At 34.1% G+C, this 16,832-nt stretch overlaps 2 protein-coding genes across 4 annotated transcripts; one reads left to right on the forward strand and one right to left on the reverse strand.

The window, feature by feature from the left end:
- Positions 1-1,759: 1,759 nt before the first annotated feature.
- Positions 1,760-8,516, forward strand: LOC115706099 (uncharacterized). 3 transcript variants are annotated; one of them, XM_030633623.2, is made up of 11 exons: positions 1,760-2,165; positions 2,423-2,617; positions 2,691-2,775; positions 2,978-3,053; positions 3,205-3,375; positions 3,480-3,582; positions 3,725-3,834; positions 3,934-4,023; positions 4,134-4,214; positions 4,465-5,292; positions 5,472-8,516. In XM_030633623.2, exons 1-11 carry the CDS (start codon positions 1,928-1,930, stop codon positions 5,562-5,564), a joined length of 2,070 nt encoding a protein of 689 aa, XP_030489483.2. In that variant the 5' UTR covers positions 1,760-1,927; the 3' UTR covers positions 5,565-8,516. The 3 variants fall into 3 exon arrangements, with proteins under 3 accessions (XP_030489483.2, XP_030489484.2, XP_060959041.1); XM_030633624.2 differs by having other exon boundaries at positions 2,029-2,169; XM_061103058.1 differs by lacking the exon at positions 1,760-2,165 and having other exon boundaries at positions 2,479-2,617; positions 2,698-2,775; positions 2,978-3,375.
- LOC115706100 (uncharacterized) lies at positions 6,492-8,679 on the reverse strand. The gene is made up of 3 exons (XM_030633625.2): positions 8,300-8,679; positions 7,426-7,517; positions 6,492-7,067 (listed from the first exon to the last, which is right to left on the reverse strand). Exons 1-3 carry the CDS (start codon positions 8,450-8,452, stop codon positions 6,659-6,661), a joined length of 654 nt encoding a protein of 217 aa, XP_030489485.1. The 5' UTR covers positions 8,453-8,679; the 3' UTR covers positions 6,492-6,658.
- Between the last annotated feature and the right edge of the window lie 8,153 nt (positions 8,680-16,832).

Consider the following 16,832-nt stretch of genomic DNA (forward strand, 5'->3'; position numbering starts at 1 on the left):
ATCTGGATTTAACTGATTTTCTGTGTATAATAGTAATAAACATATTAAACCATTAGCATTTTAAATTCATGCAAACATCAATCACTTCTAATTTCTTATATTGATAACTAATCAGATTGTAAAGAGTTTTATTTAGGGCATAAAACCCAACAAGATCACCATGAGGAAGTTTACATGAGTTTACCTAAAAGCTTAATTGTACCTTCTTCTACTTGTGCAAATAACAACCTCATTTTCCAGTTACACAAATCTATATATGGTATTCGCCAATCATCGCGCCAATGGTACAAGAAGTTGTCTGATGCTCTCATTCGTGAAGGGTTCAAAAAATCACATGTTGATTACGCACTCTTCACAAAAGGATCTGATGACACTTACATTACCTTGCTTGTCTACGTCAACGACATTATCATCATCAGACCTAATCTCACTTTACTTCACTAGCTACAAGACTCACTACACAAATAATTCAAGCTCAAAGCACTTGGCCAATTGAAGTATTTTATGGGTTTTGAAATATCTCAGGCAAAGGACGATTTATTTCTCTCTCAATGCAAGTACACTTTCCAACTCCTTGACGATACAGGGTACACCGATAACAAACCAGCTAAGACACATATGTATCTCAGAATCAAATTTGATAATCAACAAGGCGAACTTCTTGACGATCCTTCTCCATATCGACAACTTATTAATCGCCTTCTTTACCTCACTCTATCTAGGTCAGGCATTACCTACGTTGTTAACAACCTCAACCAATTCATGTCAACCCCTTGCACTCCACACATGGAAGTCGTTCATCACTTACTTTAATACCTCAAAGGTAGTCCTGGCCAAGGACTACTGTATTTAGTCACATCTTCCTTACATCTAAAAGGTTTTTCTAACTTTGATTGGGCTTCTTGCCCCACTACGAGACGATCAACCGAAGGTTTTTGCATCTTCCTCGGTGATTCTCTCATTTGTGCACAAATAAGCAATCTTCTATCTCCAAAAGCTCCGCTGAAGCAGAGTATCGGGCTTTGGCTGCCACCTAAAGTGAAATTACTTGGCTTCAATACCTTCTCAATGATTTTCATATACCTTAAGATAAACTCACCTTTATTTATTGTGACAACCAATTCACCATTTACATTGCAAACAACCCCACTTCCAACTAAAAAATAAAACACATTGAGCTTAATTGTCACTTCATCAGAGACAAGATCAAAAACTCCACTATTCGACTAATACCAATCAACAAAATCTTACAACTAGCTGATGCATTAACTAAACCTTTACTTTTTACTACTCTTGCTTCTCACATTGGCAAGATGTTTGTATATGAGATATACAGTCCATCTTGAGGAGGATGTGTGGTTTTCGTGGGTTTTCAACGTGGGTTTCAAAAGGGTTATGACTAGAAAGTGATTTGGACTGACATGAATGGATATGTGTAAGTGGTATTTTGGTAAATAGAAACTCATTAAAGATAAAATTGTTGCTCACACAGAAATATTTTTATAAATAAAGTGTTAATTTGTATATTAATTTTATTTATTTTTAAATGATTTTTAATTTTTTAATAATTAATATTACGTAGACCACTAAAAATTTACCACGTGTACACGTGGACAGTCAATTGTGTCACATAACTTAAATTTTTGGAATGAGGAAAACAAAACTTGAATTCAATAAGTTCTAATGTCAAAATTTCAATTTTTATAATTAAATATTAAAAAAATATATAAAATTCAAGTGTTTTTGCCGTCCATATCCACCTTTAAAATACATTCGCAAAGTTTTCATTACCTCAACGAAGGGCACTTAAGTGTAAACTAAGAACTTAGGAGATGAAAACCTTGTTAGTTTATTTAGCAAATATAGGATGAGGGTGGTGGGCGGGTGAGACCTGAAGCCGACTGCTGTTGGAGTGGAGTGAAGAGTAATGGCGCGAGGGCTAATTATCCCGTTCCGAATAGAAACCATGGCATTTGCTGCCAATCCACTCTTTTCTTCCATCTCCACACTACCTCTCTCAGTACGCACTATCCCATTTCTTTATCATCTCCCTCTCCGCTGTTCTTCTTCTTTCACCACCCAAGAGACTATCGACATGACCAAGTATCACCAAGCTTTTTCTAGACGAATGACCTTGGCCGGCCTCAAACCCCACCATCGCATCGGTCGGTAAATCATTTTTCATCTTCCTTTACTTCCCTTTGGTTCCCGCTAAACTTTGCTAGTTTATTACTAATCCGGTTGATTAGAGCTTATTCTTCTTAATATATAAGTTTAAAATTTTTGGATATCTCTGATAATTATCTACATAACTGATTATTCTATGACAAAGACTGAAGCTTTTGTTTATGTCGTTTGTTTTTCATTGGTACTGTTCTTTCAAGTAACTTAGCTTAGATTGACACTTTTTTTTGGTTTATAGCTATGGGAGTCTCTGGAGGACCTGATAGTATGGCATTGTGTGTTTTGTCTGCCCATTGGAAGACCAATGGCCTTAGTACAAACCGAGATTCTGATGGCTTTATTGACGGGCTTTTGGCTATAATCATCGATCACAGCCTGCGTGCTGAGAGCAAAGAGGAGGCAAACATTGTTTCTAGTCGAGTCTCTACAATGGGTACATTCAATTGTGTTGATTTGTTGTTTTGGTTCTAGAATATATATAGATGGCTTACATGCACTTTGTGTAGGAATCAGATGTGAGATTGTCCATTGTGAGTGGTCTGATGGTCGTCCTAAACAAGGTCACTTGCAGGAAGCAGCTCGTGACATGAGGTGATTACTTTTATTTTACTCTCTGGGGTTGATTGAAAGAGCTTGTTTTTGTGTTTTATAAATGAGAAAATGTTAGAGATTTTCTTTAAGACAGTCTTTTTCGAAGAAAAGTTTTACACTAAGCTTCCTATGGTGTAGTATACTTGTCTGTGTTATGCTGAAGAGTGAATTATGACTCTTTAGAAGGGGGTTTGGATTTCAGGTATCAACATTTTCAGAAAGTCTGCATCCAGAACCAGATCAGTGCGTTACTTATCGCACATCATATGGATGACCAGGTTTTGTCCAGCATCCCTTTAGTTAAAATCTCTGTCTAGAATTGATTATTTATCCAAAATTTAGGTGTATCATTGTTTTAGTTTTGACCTTTTCTATTTATTTTGGAGGCTTCGAAAATGTTAGAATTAGTGGTTTCTGAGATGCATGCAGGCTGAATTATTTGTTCTTAGACTATCACGCCACAGCAGTGTGCTTGGACTTGCTGGAATGCCGTTCATTTCTCAAATTTTCTCCTCATACACTCATTCTTCCGATGCAAAAGATTATGGCATTCTTCTTGTGCGACCGCTCCTGGATTTTTCCAAGGAAGACATGTACAAGGTTTTTACACGAGTGTCTCCATATTTCTTTCTTATTTTTTTTTATGCACTGTTATTGATTTTGGGATAAACATCATCATGCTATTTATCTTATATCTGTTGCAGATATGTCAAGGAGGTCAACAAACTTGGGTGGAGGACCCTACAAATCAAAGTATTCTATATGCTCGTAATAGGATTCGAATGTCATTAAGAGATTGTTCATCGTGTGAGTTTCAGTAGGCATGTTTCCAAGTATTTCTAATCCAATCTCTGTGTTAATGCTATAAATGATATCTTCATTTCAGTAATTTGTCTGTTTTTATTTGCTTTTGATGTTGGTTGGATAACTAATATTTTTCTTTTTCCAGATGGATTCAATTCTGAGCTGCAAGCAGTTATTTCTGCTTGTCAACAAACTCGGTTATATGTTGATAATGTTTGCTCCAATTTGATGAATAAAGCAGTCACTGTAACAGATGTAAGCCTCCTTAACTGTTCGTGTAAACCATGATGCCTTATTTTAAGACGAACATTTTAAAACACCTCGAAGAAGATTCATTTGGGCTTTCTGTTTCAGTTTGGCTATGCTGTCATTGATTTAGAGATCTTAAACCCTTCAAAAATTGAAGACATATGCCTCTCGAAGTTTATTGCTTTGATTTTGCAGGTAAAGCTAACTTTATAAGGTTAATCATATCTTATCTGTTTTCTTAATACAATAAATAAAGATTTTGGAAATAACAATTCACTTCTCTGTTCTGTTCTTTGATTCTCTAGTTCATCTCGCAAAGGAACAGGCCAATTAGAGGCAGTACTTCAAAATTGCTGCTGGACTACATGCGTACTTTCCCATGCAGGGTACTGCTTGTTCTATCACTCTAGTTTTTCCTTTGTGCATTACTGGAAAAGTTGTTTCTCAAATATTATTTTTCATTCTTATATTTTTAGTTCTTGCTTGTTTAAGGCTTAAGCAGTATTTTACTATTAGGTCGTCATGTTAGCTTTTGGTGTGCAAATATCTGTACCAGATATTACTCTAATTTTTTTGTGTCTTTTCATTTTCTAATTGATTTTTCTTTTCTTTTTATTTTGTTTTGGATATGCACAGACATCCCTTACAGCAGCTGGTTGCTACCTTTGTCCAGCACCGTCATCTAGAGGCACCAAAGCCCTGGTTTGCTGTTCTGTTGATTGTCCTCTGCCTCAAACAGTCGAGTTCCTCGATGCACTGTCATATACAGATCATCAACATCATACTGCAAATGATATAGAGCAAATTATAGCAGATAGCAAATCGCATTTTAATCGTCTTGTTCCAGATGCATCAGAAGTGCATTTTTTGGACACTACCTCTGAATCAGTTCTAAGTAAAGCTAGAAGGCTTGAAATGCTTAGCGAGTCGACGTACAAGAACATAATGTTATTGCAAAGGGAAGAAGTCAAGCATTTCAGGTCAAAAAAGAAAGTAACACCAGAAAGTGAATCAAAAGACAAAGTAAAATCTATTAGTATGTACTCTGAACCACTATTCCATGGGAAAATTTGTTCCTTCATGAACCGCTTCTTTGTCGCATGGAAATTGAACAAAGAAATTCCTGCCAGTGCAATATCTGGGGAAGCTGATAGCCATGACTATACGGGAGGGGAAACTTTGTGCTGTCATTGCAATTCTTGTGTGTTTGGTAATGACATGGTACCTGAGGTGCGCCACATGTGTGAATCTGACTGGCTATATCTTGCTGACTTGTTGAAGTGTCCCACTTCAGAAAATTCTCAACTGAAAGATACATCTTCAACAAACAGTACAAGCACTTGTTTAAATCACGCAAGGGTTTCAGCACAAAGAGCTCTTCTGATCCTAAAATCTATCCCAGCTGCCGCAAGAAGAGGTTTACCTGTCTTAGTAAATGATCAAGGGCTTCTATTGAGCATCCCGGTATTATTTCTAGTCCTTTCCCATTTCAGCCCTCAGAGACACAGGTCTCCATTGTCCTTCTATTTCAGCCACATGTTATTAATGTATTAGTTTCTATTAATTGTCTTCTTTTTTTGGCTGGGATTTGAATTGTCTTTACAATGTATTCAAAGCTCTAACAAGCTCTAATTTCTTGACAGAGCATTGGCTTCAAATACTGTCCTCGATTAGATGTAACTGCGGTATTCAAGCCAAGAGTTCCTCTTGGCGGAGGTCATAGTTTGTTCATCTAGCAACTGTAAATTCAGTCAGGGTTATGAAAACACAGAAGCGAACAGCTAGCACTCCGGAAATGATTTGCCTAAGAGCAGCTTCTTCACCTAATAGACCATTTTCCTCCAGTAAAAATTGGTTACATTGCTTCAAAACAAGATCATGAATTCGAAATCAGGCTATAATATTAAACCAATCATTGTCAACATCATTTGTTGGTATGAATGACATGACTGCTGCACAATCTCTCTGCAAGCTCCAACCACCCGTCCCTTTCATTGAGAGTAATATTGTTTTTAAGGCTTCCTACTCTGTAAATTGTTTTGTAACATAGGTCATCTAGCAATAAATTTCAGAATCTCAGTTATGTTAACAAGTTTTAATTTTTTTTATTCTGTCATGTTCTGTTACTTTTTCCTACCAAAATAAAGCTAGACTCAACTTTCATGGGAAACAGTGGTGTGTACATTTTTTTTCATAGTTAAAAAGGTTAAGATAATTCCATGTGAAATTGGATTATACAACATGAGCCACCTGCTTGATAGAAACTTAATATTGAAATATATAAGTAAATGAAAAAAAATATAGAGGTTCTTTAAAAAGAGTTTTTGGAAGTGAATAGCACAGTCCTATCGGCCATCCCTCCAGTCTTCATCAACAGTGGCAATACTGGTGTTTATCTTCCAATGCGATCATGGATTTTATTACTCCCCAAAACATCAATTAGTATTTTGTAGTTGTAAGCCACAATTCTGCTGTTGGTATAATAATATTCCAACTACATTTCCTGTACAGCTTATTCTCCCTGTCATCTAAACCATTATGATTATACAAAGATGTTAATGACACTAACTAAATGGTTGTATGTTTTTTGCCAAATGGAAAATTTTCCTTTTTTTTTTTGGTATTAGAGATGAAGTCTGTTTACAAGATGGGAACAAAAAAAGTAACAAAGAAAAGAACAGTATCATTCCCGAGATGCTGGCTTGAAAATCGAAGCCAGTAATTTTAGGAGGGGCCAATTATTTCACCCTCGATCAAACACTCTGATACAATCTTTTTTGGTGTAATACAATGAAAGGGGGGTAATAGTGCAAGAGGATAGGAAGAAGAATCACAATCTTCCCGAACCTCCTCGTTCTTTGAAAGAGTTCCAAGACAACCATTGCTTCCAAGCAGCATCCTTTTGCTGCTCAACCCATGACAGAAAAGCACTATCCAACAAGCAGAAGATATTAACATAGAGTAGCTGATACCTTACTGGGACATACCGGAAATTCACCACCTGAACAATTGGCCATATACCGCCCTCCAAAATCAAGGCTGGGATGAAATCCCTCTTCACATCTTCCTTCACTTGTTGAACACTCTTCCCCATAGAAAAGCCCATGTATGTGAAAAAGACAAACAAATCAAGAGGGCCAAAGATGATAGCATCCATTGCGACCTTAGTGGCCACAAACCGCAATGACTTTGGCTGTTGAAGAAGCTTCAGCCTTAAAAACTTGTCCAAGCCTTCGTACCTACAAGGTTTAATTGAGTAACCCCTAAGAATTTCAGTATGAAAAATACTCATCTTAAACTAAAGCTCTTTTTGCACATTTATGGTTAGAATATCACGTGCCAAATTTGATAGCATTGCCCTCATTCTTGTAAATAGCAAAAAATGCAGCATAGAGAATAATTTTTGCAATTCAAAACAATTTATCAAGAAAACAGAAACTACATGTTGCCTGAACTGAGAATTGATATATGGATTTTCTTTCCTATCAGCAAAAATCACATGCACAGATGCTTTTAACGGCTGTGGGAAGGCAGTCGCAGCAGTTAACAAACAAAGATGAATAACTGACCCCCAGTGAAAAGATAGGAAAGACGAACCAGAAGTGGCCAACAGGTCCAACAAAACCAAAACCAAATGAACTAGTGATTGCTACTCGTTTCCAATTCACTTTAAAATCTGCCTCTGCATCCTGAAACAATAAACACATGTTGTAATCTAACTTTTGCAAAGAAACTAATTGACAAACAATATAAATTTGGCCTCAACAAAAAACAATGTCTTCAACTTGTTCAAAAGTTAAAACACAATAGCACAGCATTAACATTAAAAAAAAAATGGTAATGAAGTAGATAAAAAGGAAAACAGATTTACAACAGTAGGAGGTAGTGAACAAAACAAATGCACATGAAAACAAATTGGTAACTGATAGTGAGCTAGTAACAGCAAGCCTTCAGCTTCTCATAACTACCTATTATGCTAAAGGAGCCACTATTGCCGTTGACAAAAGAGCATCATCACATAAAATGTACCTGTCTTATACAAGTATTTCATGGTGCTGAGAAATTTCAAAAATCTTCTCCCTCATATGGTACACGATACCTTCACATTTTGCGGCAACTGGCAAGTGTACGTGAAATATTGACATAAAACTATCCAAGAAATTGTTCAAGAATTATTGCGAAAGAAAGATATAGCTAGGCTTCTTCAAAGGCTACATACAGAACCTCCCCAAAATATGAACAAGAGTTCAACTCAAGAAAATTAACCCGAAAAAATCTCGGGGGAGGTGGGCAAAGAATCACTAACTAAATGAGCTACTTACAGCTATTCGATACACAAATTACACGAGTCAAGAACAGAAAATATGAAAACAAGAACACCCAGATGAGATTAAAGTCCGAAGGCAATAAGGAATACAGAAGAAATGCGAAAAAATGAATGGGGTTTTAGGTTTTAGAAATGGATACTCACTGAAATTTTAAGGCGCCTTTTTGCGGAAGTGTGGGTGATGTATTGAGCAGCAACGTCGCCGGCACCCCAGAGGAAGCCGGAGCTGATGACCTGGGTCTTCACCGGATGAAAAGCCAGGCAGTTCTGGTACCACTTCCAGAGCCTTAGCATCATTTCGTGTCTATCTTGAGGAAAGAAAATAAAATGGTAAAAGAAATTTAAGGACAGAAAAGAAAAGTAGTAAATTTGAGGGGCGGGAGTGAAGGTCCTAATCTTATGAGGCTTTTGTCTGAAAATGTATCAACTCACGACACTCACTCATCTAATCTTTCGTTGTTGGGTTTTGTTAACTGACTCACTGTAGTGTAAATGTTTCGCTAGGGTAGGTAGGAAGGAGTATCCTAATGTTATGCAAAGAAGAATACACAATATTTATTTCCAAATACTTCCTAAGTCTGTGTAATAAGTAATAACCTTTTTTTTTTTTTTTTCATGGTTTACTAAAAATAAATTTGAAATAATTTACATAATAAAAATAATCATAATAAAATATTTACACGGTAAATTATTTGAATTTTTTTAAAAAATTTACTAATAATTTTAAATAGTTATAACATACATGATCATAACAAAAAAAATATACTAAAAATCTTCATAAATATCGAAAATAATAGAAACAAGCTGTATTATAGACTTTCTTTAAAATATTTTTTCAATCGTTTAAAAATAATTTTTGAACTATTTAAAATATTATAAAGTGGTCATTTTATTAAATTTTGTGACACTCTTATCAGCGTTGTGTGTGTATTTTTAAGAAAAAATAAAATTGGTATTATTTTTACTTAAATTTTTTAGTTTAATATTTTTTTTCATTCAAACTACATATTTTTAATTATTGTAGTTTGAATTACACTGGTAAGGCTGATGTGATAATAATTTAAATATCTAGACTTATATTTACTACGTGTGACAAAATTTAATAAAATGATCACTTTACAATATTGTGAATAATTCCATGACTATTTTTAATAGATTGAGAAAAAAAAACTCAAAAAGTACAATAATACATATGTAATAGTTTGGAGAATAAAAATTCTAAATAAGTTAAATAAAACTAGCTTTTAATAAATAATGTTCTTCTAAATAATATTTTTTATGCAGAATTAGGGTTGAACGTATATGCCTAAAAGGCTGAAACTCTTTAACCCAGTTGACTCAACCAACCCATACTCGTAAAACTCAAAAAAAATGAGTTAGATTTTTATTTGGGCGAGTTCGGTATATGGTTATGCAAAACCCGAAACTCAAATCCAAACAAACTCGCACGATGTACACCTGCCTGTCATCAACATTTTCAACAGAAATATCAATATTTGGCAGCTTGAAGATTTTTTAACTAATGTTAAGGTTTTTAGAACTTCTGTTTTTTGTTGTATTTTTAAGTTTATTTTCAAAACTTTTAATTTTTATGCTCACAACCTAACTGCTTGGGCTAGGACTTTAAACAGATTTGGGGAGTTAGACTTGATTTGTATTCCCCTTGTGTTCTGTAAGTATCATTCTTGGTCTCCTTAATTTGATTCCTTCAATCAAATTCAAAGAAAATCTATATAATTATATGTATTTATATGTTTATTTGGTAAAAAAAAAACAATTTCTTTTTTTGATGTAGTGATCTAAATTAACGATGCAGATATATATAATCATCAGTAGAATTTTTTCGAACCAGGATAACTCATTGTCTAATCGAAAGGCTTTGCCAAACTATGAGCTGCAGAATTTTTATCGCATGTCATGTAGGACAAAATTGTCCCAAAAAATTTAGACAATAAAATTATAATATAATCAATAATTACCACAACTCATTAAAAAATATCATTCCTTTATTGATAGTGTAACTAGAGAAAGCGAATGTGAAAGATAACAAAAACAACATGTATTAAAAAAAAAAGTAATCTTTGAACTAAAAATTAATAAGCTAAAAAGAGATTTAAACACACAACTTAAGTAAATTCAAACTCAACAAAATTAAACAAAATAAAATTAAAATCTCAACCAAAATTTAAAAAATTTAGCCAGAAGTGTTACCTTTTAGCTAAAAACAACGTTCTAAAAACTCAAAACAACGCACAAATCTCAACGAAGATAAAATATCACCCAAAGCATAATCAACTCAAAATCTAGTGCCTTAATTATCAAAACGAAACAATAACCAAAGTACTAAATTGGAATTCAAGAAAATTTATTGTTATCACCTAATTTCCTTCATTAATAATTATAAGAAAAATAAATATGTACAAAAATTAGGTAGATTATTTTGAATAGTTTTGATTTATTGATTGAAATATTGTTTCTAAAACTATATAAATCTTGAATAGGATTGTAAAATTTAAATTAATTTCATTAATCAATTTTTATTCAGGTATAAGAAAATATTTAACATCCCAAAACTGGATCAAATCAAGAGACAATACTCATAAAAAGGGCCTAAAATCAAAGTGTCAAAAGACTTAATCACATAACACTATTATTATACCAACAAAAATGGTAAAACAAGACAAGAGAAAATACAAAACAACAATCCATGATCAGAAAAAGCTATCAAGCAGAGTAGCCACCAACACCATGAGGAGAAAAGACCCCTAACATTTCATTTAAAATAGGAATATAAACTACTATAGTATTTTCTATTCGTGTCAAGTTACAAAAATTTACATAATTTTGTGGACTACTAACATTATATAATCCTTGTTGGCGTTGCAACTTTTTTTTTGTGGCGAAAAACAAACGATACAAGCTTCAATACTCTTATGTATTTTTTTCTTAAGAAAATACTTGTGTAAAGTAACTATTAAGTATCAATATGGATGCTGCCATCGAGAATACCATGAAGACTTGTGGTTTTGGCATAGTCGTTTGAAACTTCAAACTCCTTCGAAGATGTTATTGCCTTTGGTGCTTGGATAGTGTCACGTATTGTCTCCCTTGAGATTATACTGAGAGCCTTGCTTGTTAGACTTTTATTTGGGCTTACATTAAATTTTATTGGTTTTATTAAAACTTGGGTTGATTGGATAGTTCTTTGCTGTGTTAGCCCATGTTGTTGGTGATCAATTGTTAATGGGCTTAGCATCTGTGAGTAAAGTCTAGGTGAAGCAGAAGTGTGGGCTTTTCTAGTTGACTGAAGCCTTTGATGAGCAGGCCCAGCCCAACTAGGGTTTTGTAGCTAAGTCCCTCCCTAACTCTATAAATACATATTGTCTCATCACAATTGTATACCTTTTGATAATCGGAAAATAAAGCGCTTCGATTTAGAGATCTAGGGAGGAAGACTTAGTTGATAGTATTGCACTATCAAATTGGAGTAACTGCTGTGGATCAATCAGAGATAATTGCTATGGATCAATCAGGTACACATACTCAATTATCATATACTACTATTGTGTTCTATGTTATATACAAATAGATCTTGGGTTAATTGTTAATTTATCTAACATGTGGTATCAGAGCCTATTGTATATGATTTAGAACCTATAATTAGTATAATTAATTTGTATATGTTAATTATCCATAATTTCATATCAATTTCGTTATTATTTTATGTGTAATTTTTTGTTTATAAATCTTAAAACTTTAGGGGTTTTGTTTATTATTAAATTCTCGTTCTATTGATATATTATATGCATGAAATCATTGTGTATATTAAGAGAATTTTAAATTTAAAGTTTTAGGGTTTATATGTTTATAATATGAAATTATATTTTGTGTATTTTGATTTTATTGTTTTTGATCTAAAATTGATTATAGATAACTCATTATCAATTGTTTAAGATTGTTCCTACATAATTAATTTCGGATTTAAACTAAGATTAGCATTACAATTTTTTTTTGTTGTGTTCTTCAATTTTCGGATTGCTTTTGTCATGAAATCTAGAGATTTAACCTTTAATACCCGAAATTAGTAGCGTAGATCAATTAGAAATTCAATCCCGAGCAAAACCCATCCAAAATCCCCACCTTTCGACGAATTTTTGGCCGGAAAACTGTTGCAGACCCGAATCGGAGGAACCGGGTCGCGTGACCCGCTTTCAGACCCGCTGGAGGAAGAAGATCAGTCCCAGCCGCGAAGCCCACTCGCGCAGGCGGCGCGTGGGGGCGCGTGGGGCCGGCTGGGATGTCCGTTTTCGACGATTTTTTTTTTCAGCGTTATTAGAATTTAATTTCTGATTTTTCTATGATTTTTAATTAATTTTTTGACTCCGTTTAATAATTATTATTATTTTAATGATAATTATGCAGTTAAAAAATTATTAAAAATAATTTTTGATAATTTTTCGAAATTTGTCAATCATAGAAAATTTTTTTGAGTTTCTTCTCGTTCCATAAAACATAGTCACTCTCTTATTTAATTTGTCTTGACTATGTAATCTCCACCAATATTCTTTATTTCACATTTTTCCATTAATTGTTGTTCTAAAGTTATAAAACTTGATTATTTGATATAAAAATAATGTGTTATGGTGGACACTTTATTTTTTTTTATTATCAATATAATAAAAGCAATTATATATCTCTTTTGGAAATTTGGTTGAAAATTATTAATTTTCAATGATTGTTTTATCACCAAATTTCACATGTTGAAGAAAATATTATATTTTTGGTTGACTATATGTGTAATTACTTGCCCAAAGGTAGTATTTACATATATTAGTTCACATTCCATGAAGTGAGTTAATATTAAATGTATATATTTTAATTATTTGCCCAAAGGTAATAATTTAAATATATAAATTTATTATTATTTTTTGCTTGAATTAATACATATTTTTAAGAAATTTATTTGCCCAAAGGTAATAAAATTCTTAAAGAATATGTATTTTTTTCTTTGTTGTTAACTTCATGAAGGTAGATCATGTGTGTGTTATATTCTCACCCCAAAGGGGAGTTTATAATGACCAGTTGATTCTACAATATTTTCTAATACATTGCTCATATTGCTTATTCAAGTTTTAATTTTTGAATTTTTTCAGTCTCCTTTTCAGAACAACAATAATGCTTCCATCCATATTTTGAATGCTTCCAACTACAAGACATGGAAACGAGATGTGGAATTTACTTTAGGCATAATGGATTTGGACTTGTGCCTACGAGAAGAAAAACCTCGCCGATCTTACCGACTCAAAGATACCGCCGAGAGAACTCATCATGCACAATGGGAAAAGTCAAGTCGACTTAGTCTTCTTACTATGAAAAGATCCATTCCTGAACATCTATTGAGTGGTTTGCCAGACACTACAAATGCCAAAGAGTTTTTCAATGCTGTAGAAAAATTATACGACACTAGTGAAAACGCTGAAGCTGGACATCTTATGGATGAAATGACAACCATTAAGTATGATGAATTAAAAGGAGTGCGAGATTTTATTCTGAAATTGGTGAATGTTCAGTCCAAGTTAAAAGATCATAATATTCCTCTTCCTGACTCTTTCATTATTCATCGAGCTCTTCATGCTCTTCCTGCCTCTTTTCACTAATCAAGACAAACTCTACAACACTTACAATCAAACATGGACTATCGGCGACCTAATTTCTCGGTGTGTAGTCAAGAAAGCAAGCTTAAAAGGGAGAAGAATGAATCTCGCTAACTATGTTTCTCACCTCAAGCCCAACAAAGGAAAAGGAAAATTCAAGAATAAAAATGATGGTGCTACAAAACAGAATGGTAATGGTAAGGAGCATAAGAATAAACAGAAGAATAACAACGGAAAGTCCAAATACTCTAATGTGAAGTGTTACTTTTGTGAAAAATTGGGGCATCGGAGAAACGATTTGTCACAAATTTAAGACTTGGTTAGAAAAGAAGCAAGCACAATCAGGTAATCCATTGGCATGTGTTTGTTTTGAATCTAATCTAGTTGATGTTCCTATTGATTCTTGGTGGTTAGACAGTGGTGCTACTGTTCATGTTTCTGCTTCCTTACAGGGGCTAAGGGATCTCAGGAAGCCAAGTGAGAGGGAGTCCAAGCTTAAAGTTGGCAATGATGTTGGAGTTGACGTTATCTATGTTGGAACATTTATTCTTGAATTACAGTCTCGTGATAAGATTATTCTGAACAATACTTTTTATGTTCCTACTTTTAAAAGGAATTTAGTTTCGCTTCCGCTTTTGGTTAAACAAGGATATTCTTTTCATTTTGCAAATGATAATGTTGACATTATGCTTGACTCTCGAATTATTGGAAATTGGTTTTATTCTGATGGTCTTTACAAGTTGTCATTGGCTCCTTTAGATTCCTCTTTTAATGTTGTGAATTCTGTGGGTAAAAGACCTCATATTAAGGAAACATCCTTATTGTTATGGCACAAATGATTGGGTCATATTTCCAGAGAAAGGGTTGATCGTTTAATTAAGTCTGAAATACTTCCTCCTCTTGATGCTTCTGATTGGGATACTTGTGTTGATTGTACTCGTGGAAAATTGACTAAAACAAGAAAAAAGACTGCAAACCGCAGTCAATCTTTATTGGAAATTATCCACACGGACATCGGTGGTCCTTATTCCACCACGTTGTGCGTAAACAAGTATTTTATCACTTTTATCGATGATTTTTCTCGTTATGGATTCACCTATTTAATTAAAGAAAAATCTGACGCCCTTGATAAACTCAAAATTTTTCGAAATGAGGTTGAGAAACAATTAGGAAGAGTCATCAAAGTTGTTCATTCTGATCGTGGAGGAGAATATTATGGTCGTTATACAGAATCTGGACAACACATGGGGCTTTTTGCAGAGTACTTACAAGAAAATGGTATAGTTGCTCAATACACTATGCCTGGTTCACCTGAGCAAAATGGCGTTGCTGAAAGGAGAAATCGCACTCTCATGGATATGGTTAGAAGTATGATGAGTAGAACAAATCTTCCAGAGTTTTTATGGGGTGAAGCACTTATGACTGCAACTTATATTTTAAATCGTGTTCCCGGTAAATCTGCTCCCAAGACCCCTTTTGAGTTGTGGACCGGGCGGAAGCCTAGTCTAAATCATCTTCGTGTATGGGGTTGTCCAAAGTGAAGTAAAGATTTATGATCCTAATTTGAAAAAGTTAGATCCGAGAACAAATCGCCGTTATTTCATTGGTTATCCAATGCGCTCAAAAGGCTATCGCTTTTCTTGTCCCACTCGTGGTACGCGAATTGTTGAATCTCGCATCGCTAAATTTCGGAATTTGATGTTGCAAAAAATTCCTTCAACATCTCTTGAAATGGGGAGTCCTCTAAAGGAATTTGTATTCCTATGTCATTTTCAAGAGATGATAATAGTAGTCTTCATCCTACTCCAGTTGGTAATGCTCCCATTGTTGATGAATACATTGCTCCCGATATCGAAGATGATGAAGGTCCTATTATTGATGAAGGGCCTATTAATGATGAAGCTCCTATTGTTAATGAGAATCCTGTTATTGAAGAAATTCCAGTTGTGGAAGATGTTATTCAAAACAATGATCAACAAAGAGAAGTTATTCCAGAAGTACCTCCTCTAAGAAGATCTCAGAGACAAAAGAAGTCAACAAAGTGTCATGATAATTTTGTTTATCTTGGAGAATATGATATTGATCATTTTGTGGATCCTGTCACTTTTAGTGAAGCACTTAATAGTCCACAATCTTCAAAATGGTTAGCAGCTACGGATGATGAGATCGACTCCATGAAGAAAAATGGTGTATGGGAGCTAGTTTTATTACCTGATGGTTTTAAACCAATAGGTTGTAAGTGGATTTTAAAGGCTAAAAGGGATAAAAAGGGACAGATTGAAAGGTTTAAAGCGCGTTTAGTGGCTAAAGGCTTTACTCAAAGAGAAGGTATTGATTACACTGAAACTTTCTCACCTGTTTCCACTAAAGATTCATTCAGAATTATTATTATGGCCTTAGTTGCGCATTTTGATTTAGAGTTGCATCAAATGGATGTTAAAACTGCTTTTCTGAATGGAGAATTGAATGAGGAAGTCTATATGTCTCAACCTGAAGGCTACAAGGAGAATGGAAAAGAACACTTAGTTTGCAAGTTGAAACGATCCATTTATGGTCTCAAACAGGCATCTCGCCAGTGGTACTTGAAGTTTGACAAGGTTGTGACATCGTTTGGTTTCGTAGAGAACAAGTTTGATCAGTGTATTTATATGAAGATCAGTGGGAGTCGTTATATTTTTCTTGTTCTTTATGTAGATGACATTTTACTTGCCAGCAGTGATTTGTCACTACTAAATGAGACCAAAAATTTTCTGTCTTTCAATTTTGATATGAAAGATCTTGGAGAGGCATCCTATGTTTTGGGGATTGAGATCCATCGTGACAGGAATCGAAAAGTTCTTGGCTTATCTCAAGAAGCTTACATTAATCGTGTGCTCAAAAGGTTCAACATGGATTTATGTAAAGCCGGTTCTGTTCCTATTCTGAAAGAGGACAAGTTCACTAAGCAAAGAATGTCCTAAGAACGACTTGGAAAGAGGAGCAATGAAGAACATCCCTTATGCAAGTGTAGTAGGGAGTTTGAT

This window comes from Cannabis sativa, chromosome 1 (assembly GCF_029168945.1).
Source record: "Cannabis sativa cultivar Pink pepper isolate KNU-18-1 chromosome 1, ASM2916894v1, whole genome shotgun sequence".
Taxonomy (NCBI): domain Eukaryota; kingdom Viridiplantae; phylum Streptophyta; class Magnoliopsida; order Rosales; family Cannabaceae; genus Cannabis; species Cannabis sativa.

Excerpts from the sequence above, each read along its gene's own strand:
- LOC115706099 (XM_030633623.2), top strand. The coding sequence starts at position 1,928 with ATGGCGCGAGGGCTAATTATCCCGTTCCGAATAGAAACCATGGCATTT. Across the intron at positions 2,166-2,422 it reads CAAACCCCACCATCGCATCG|CTATGGGAGTCTCTGGAGGA; the intron begins GTCGGTAAATCA and ends TTTGGTTTATAG. Across the intron at positions 5,293-5,471 it reads GGCTTCTATTGAGCATCCCG|AGCATTGGCTTCAAATACTG; the intron begins GTATTATTTCTA and ends ATTTCTTGACAG.
- LOC115706100 (XM_030633625.2), bottom strand. The coding sequence starts at position 8,452 with ATGATGCTAAGGCTCTGGAAGTGGTACCAGAACTGCCTGGCTTTTCAT. Across the intron at positions 7,518-8,299 it reads AAAGGCGCCTTAAAATTTCA|GATGCAGAGGCAGATTTTAA; the intron begins GTGAGTATCCAT and ends TTATTGTTTCAG. Across the intron at positions 7,068-7,425 it reads GGACCTGTTGGCCACTTCTG|GTACGAAGGCTTGGACAAGT; the intron begins GTTCGTCTTTCC and ends TAAACCTTGTAG.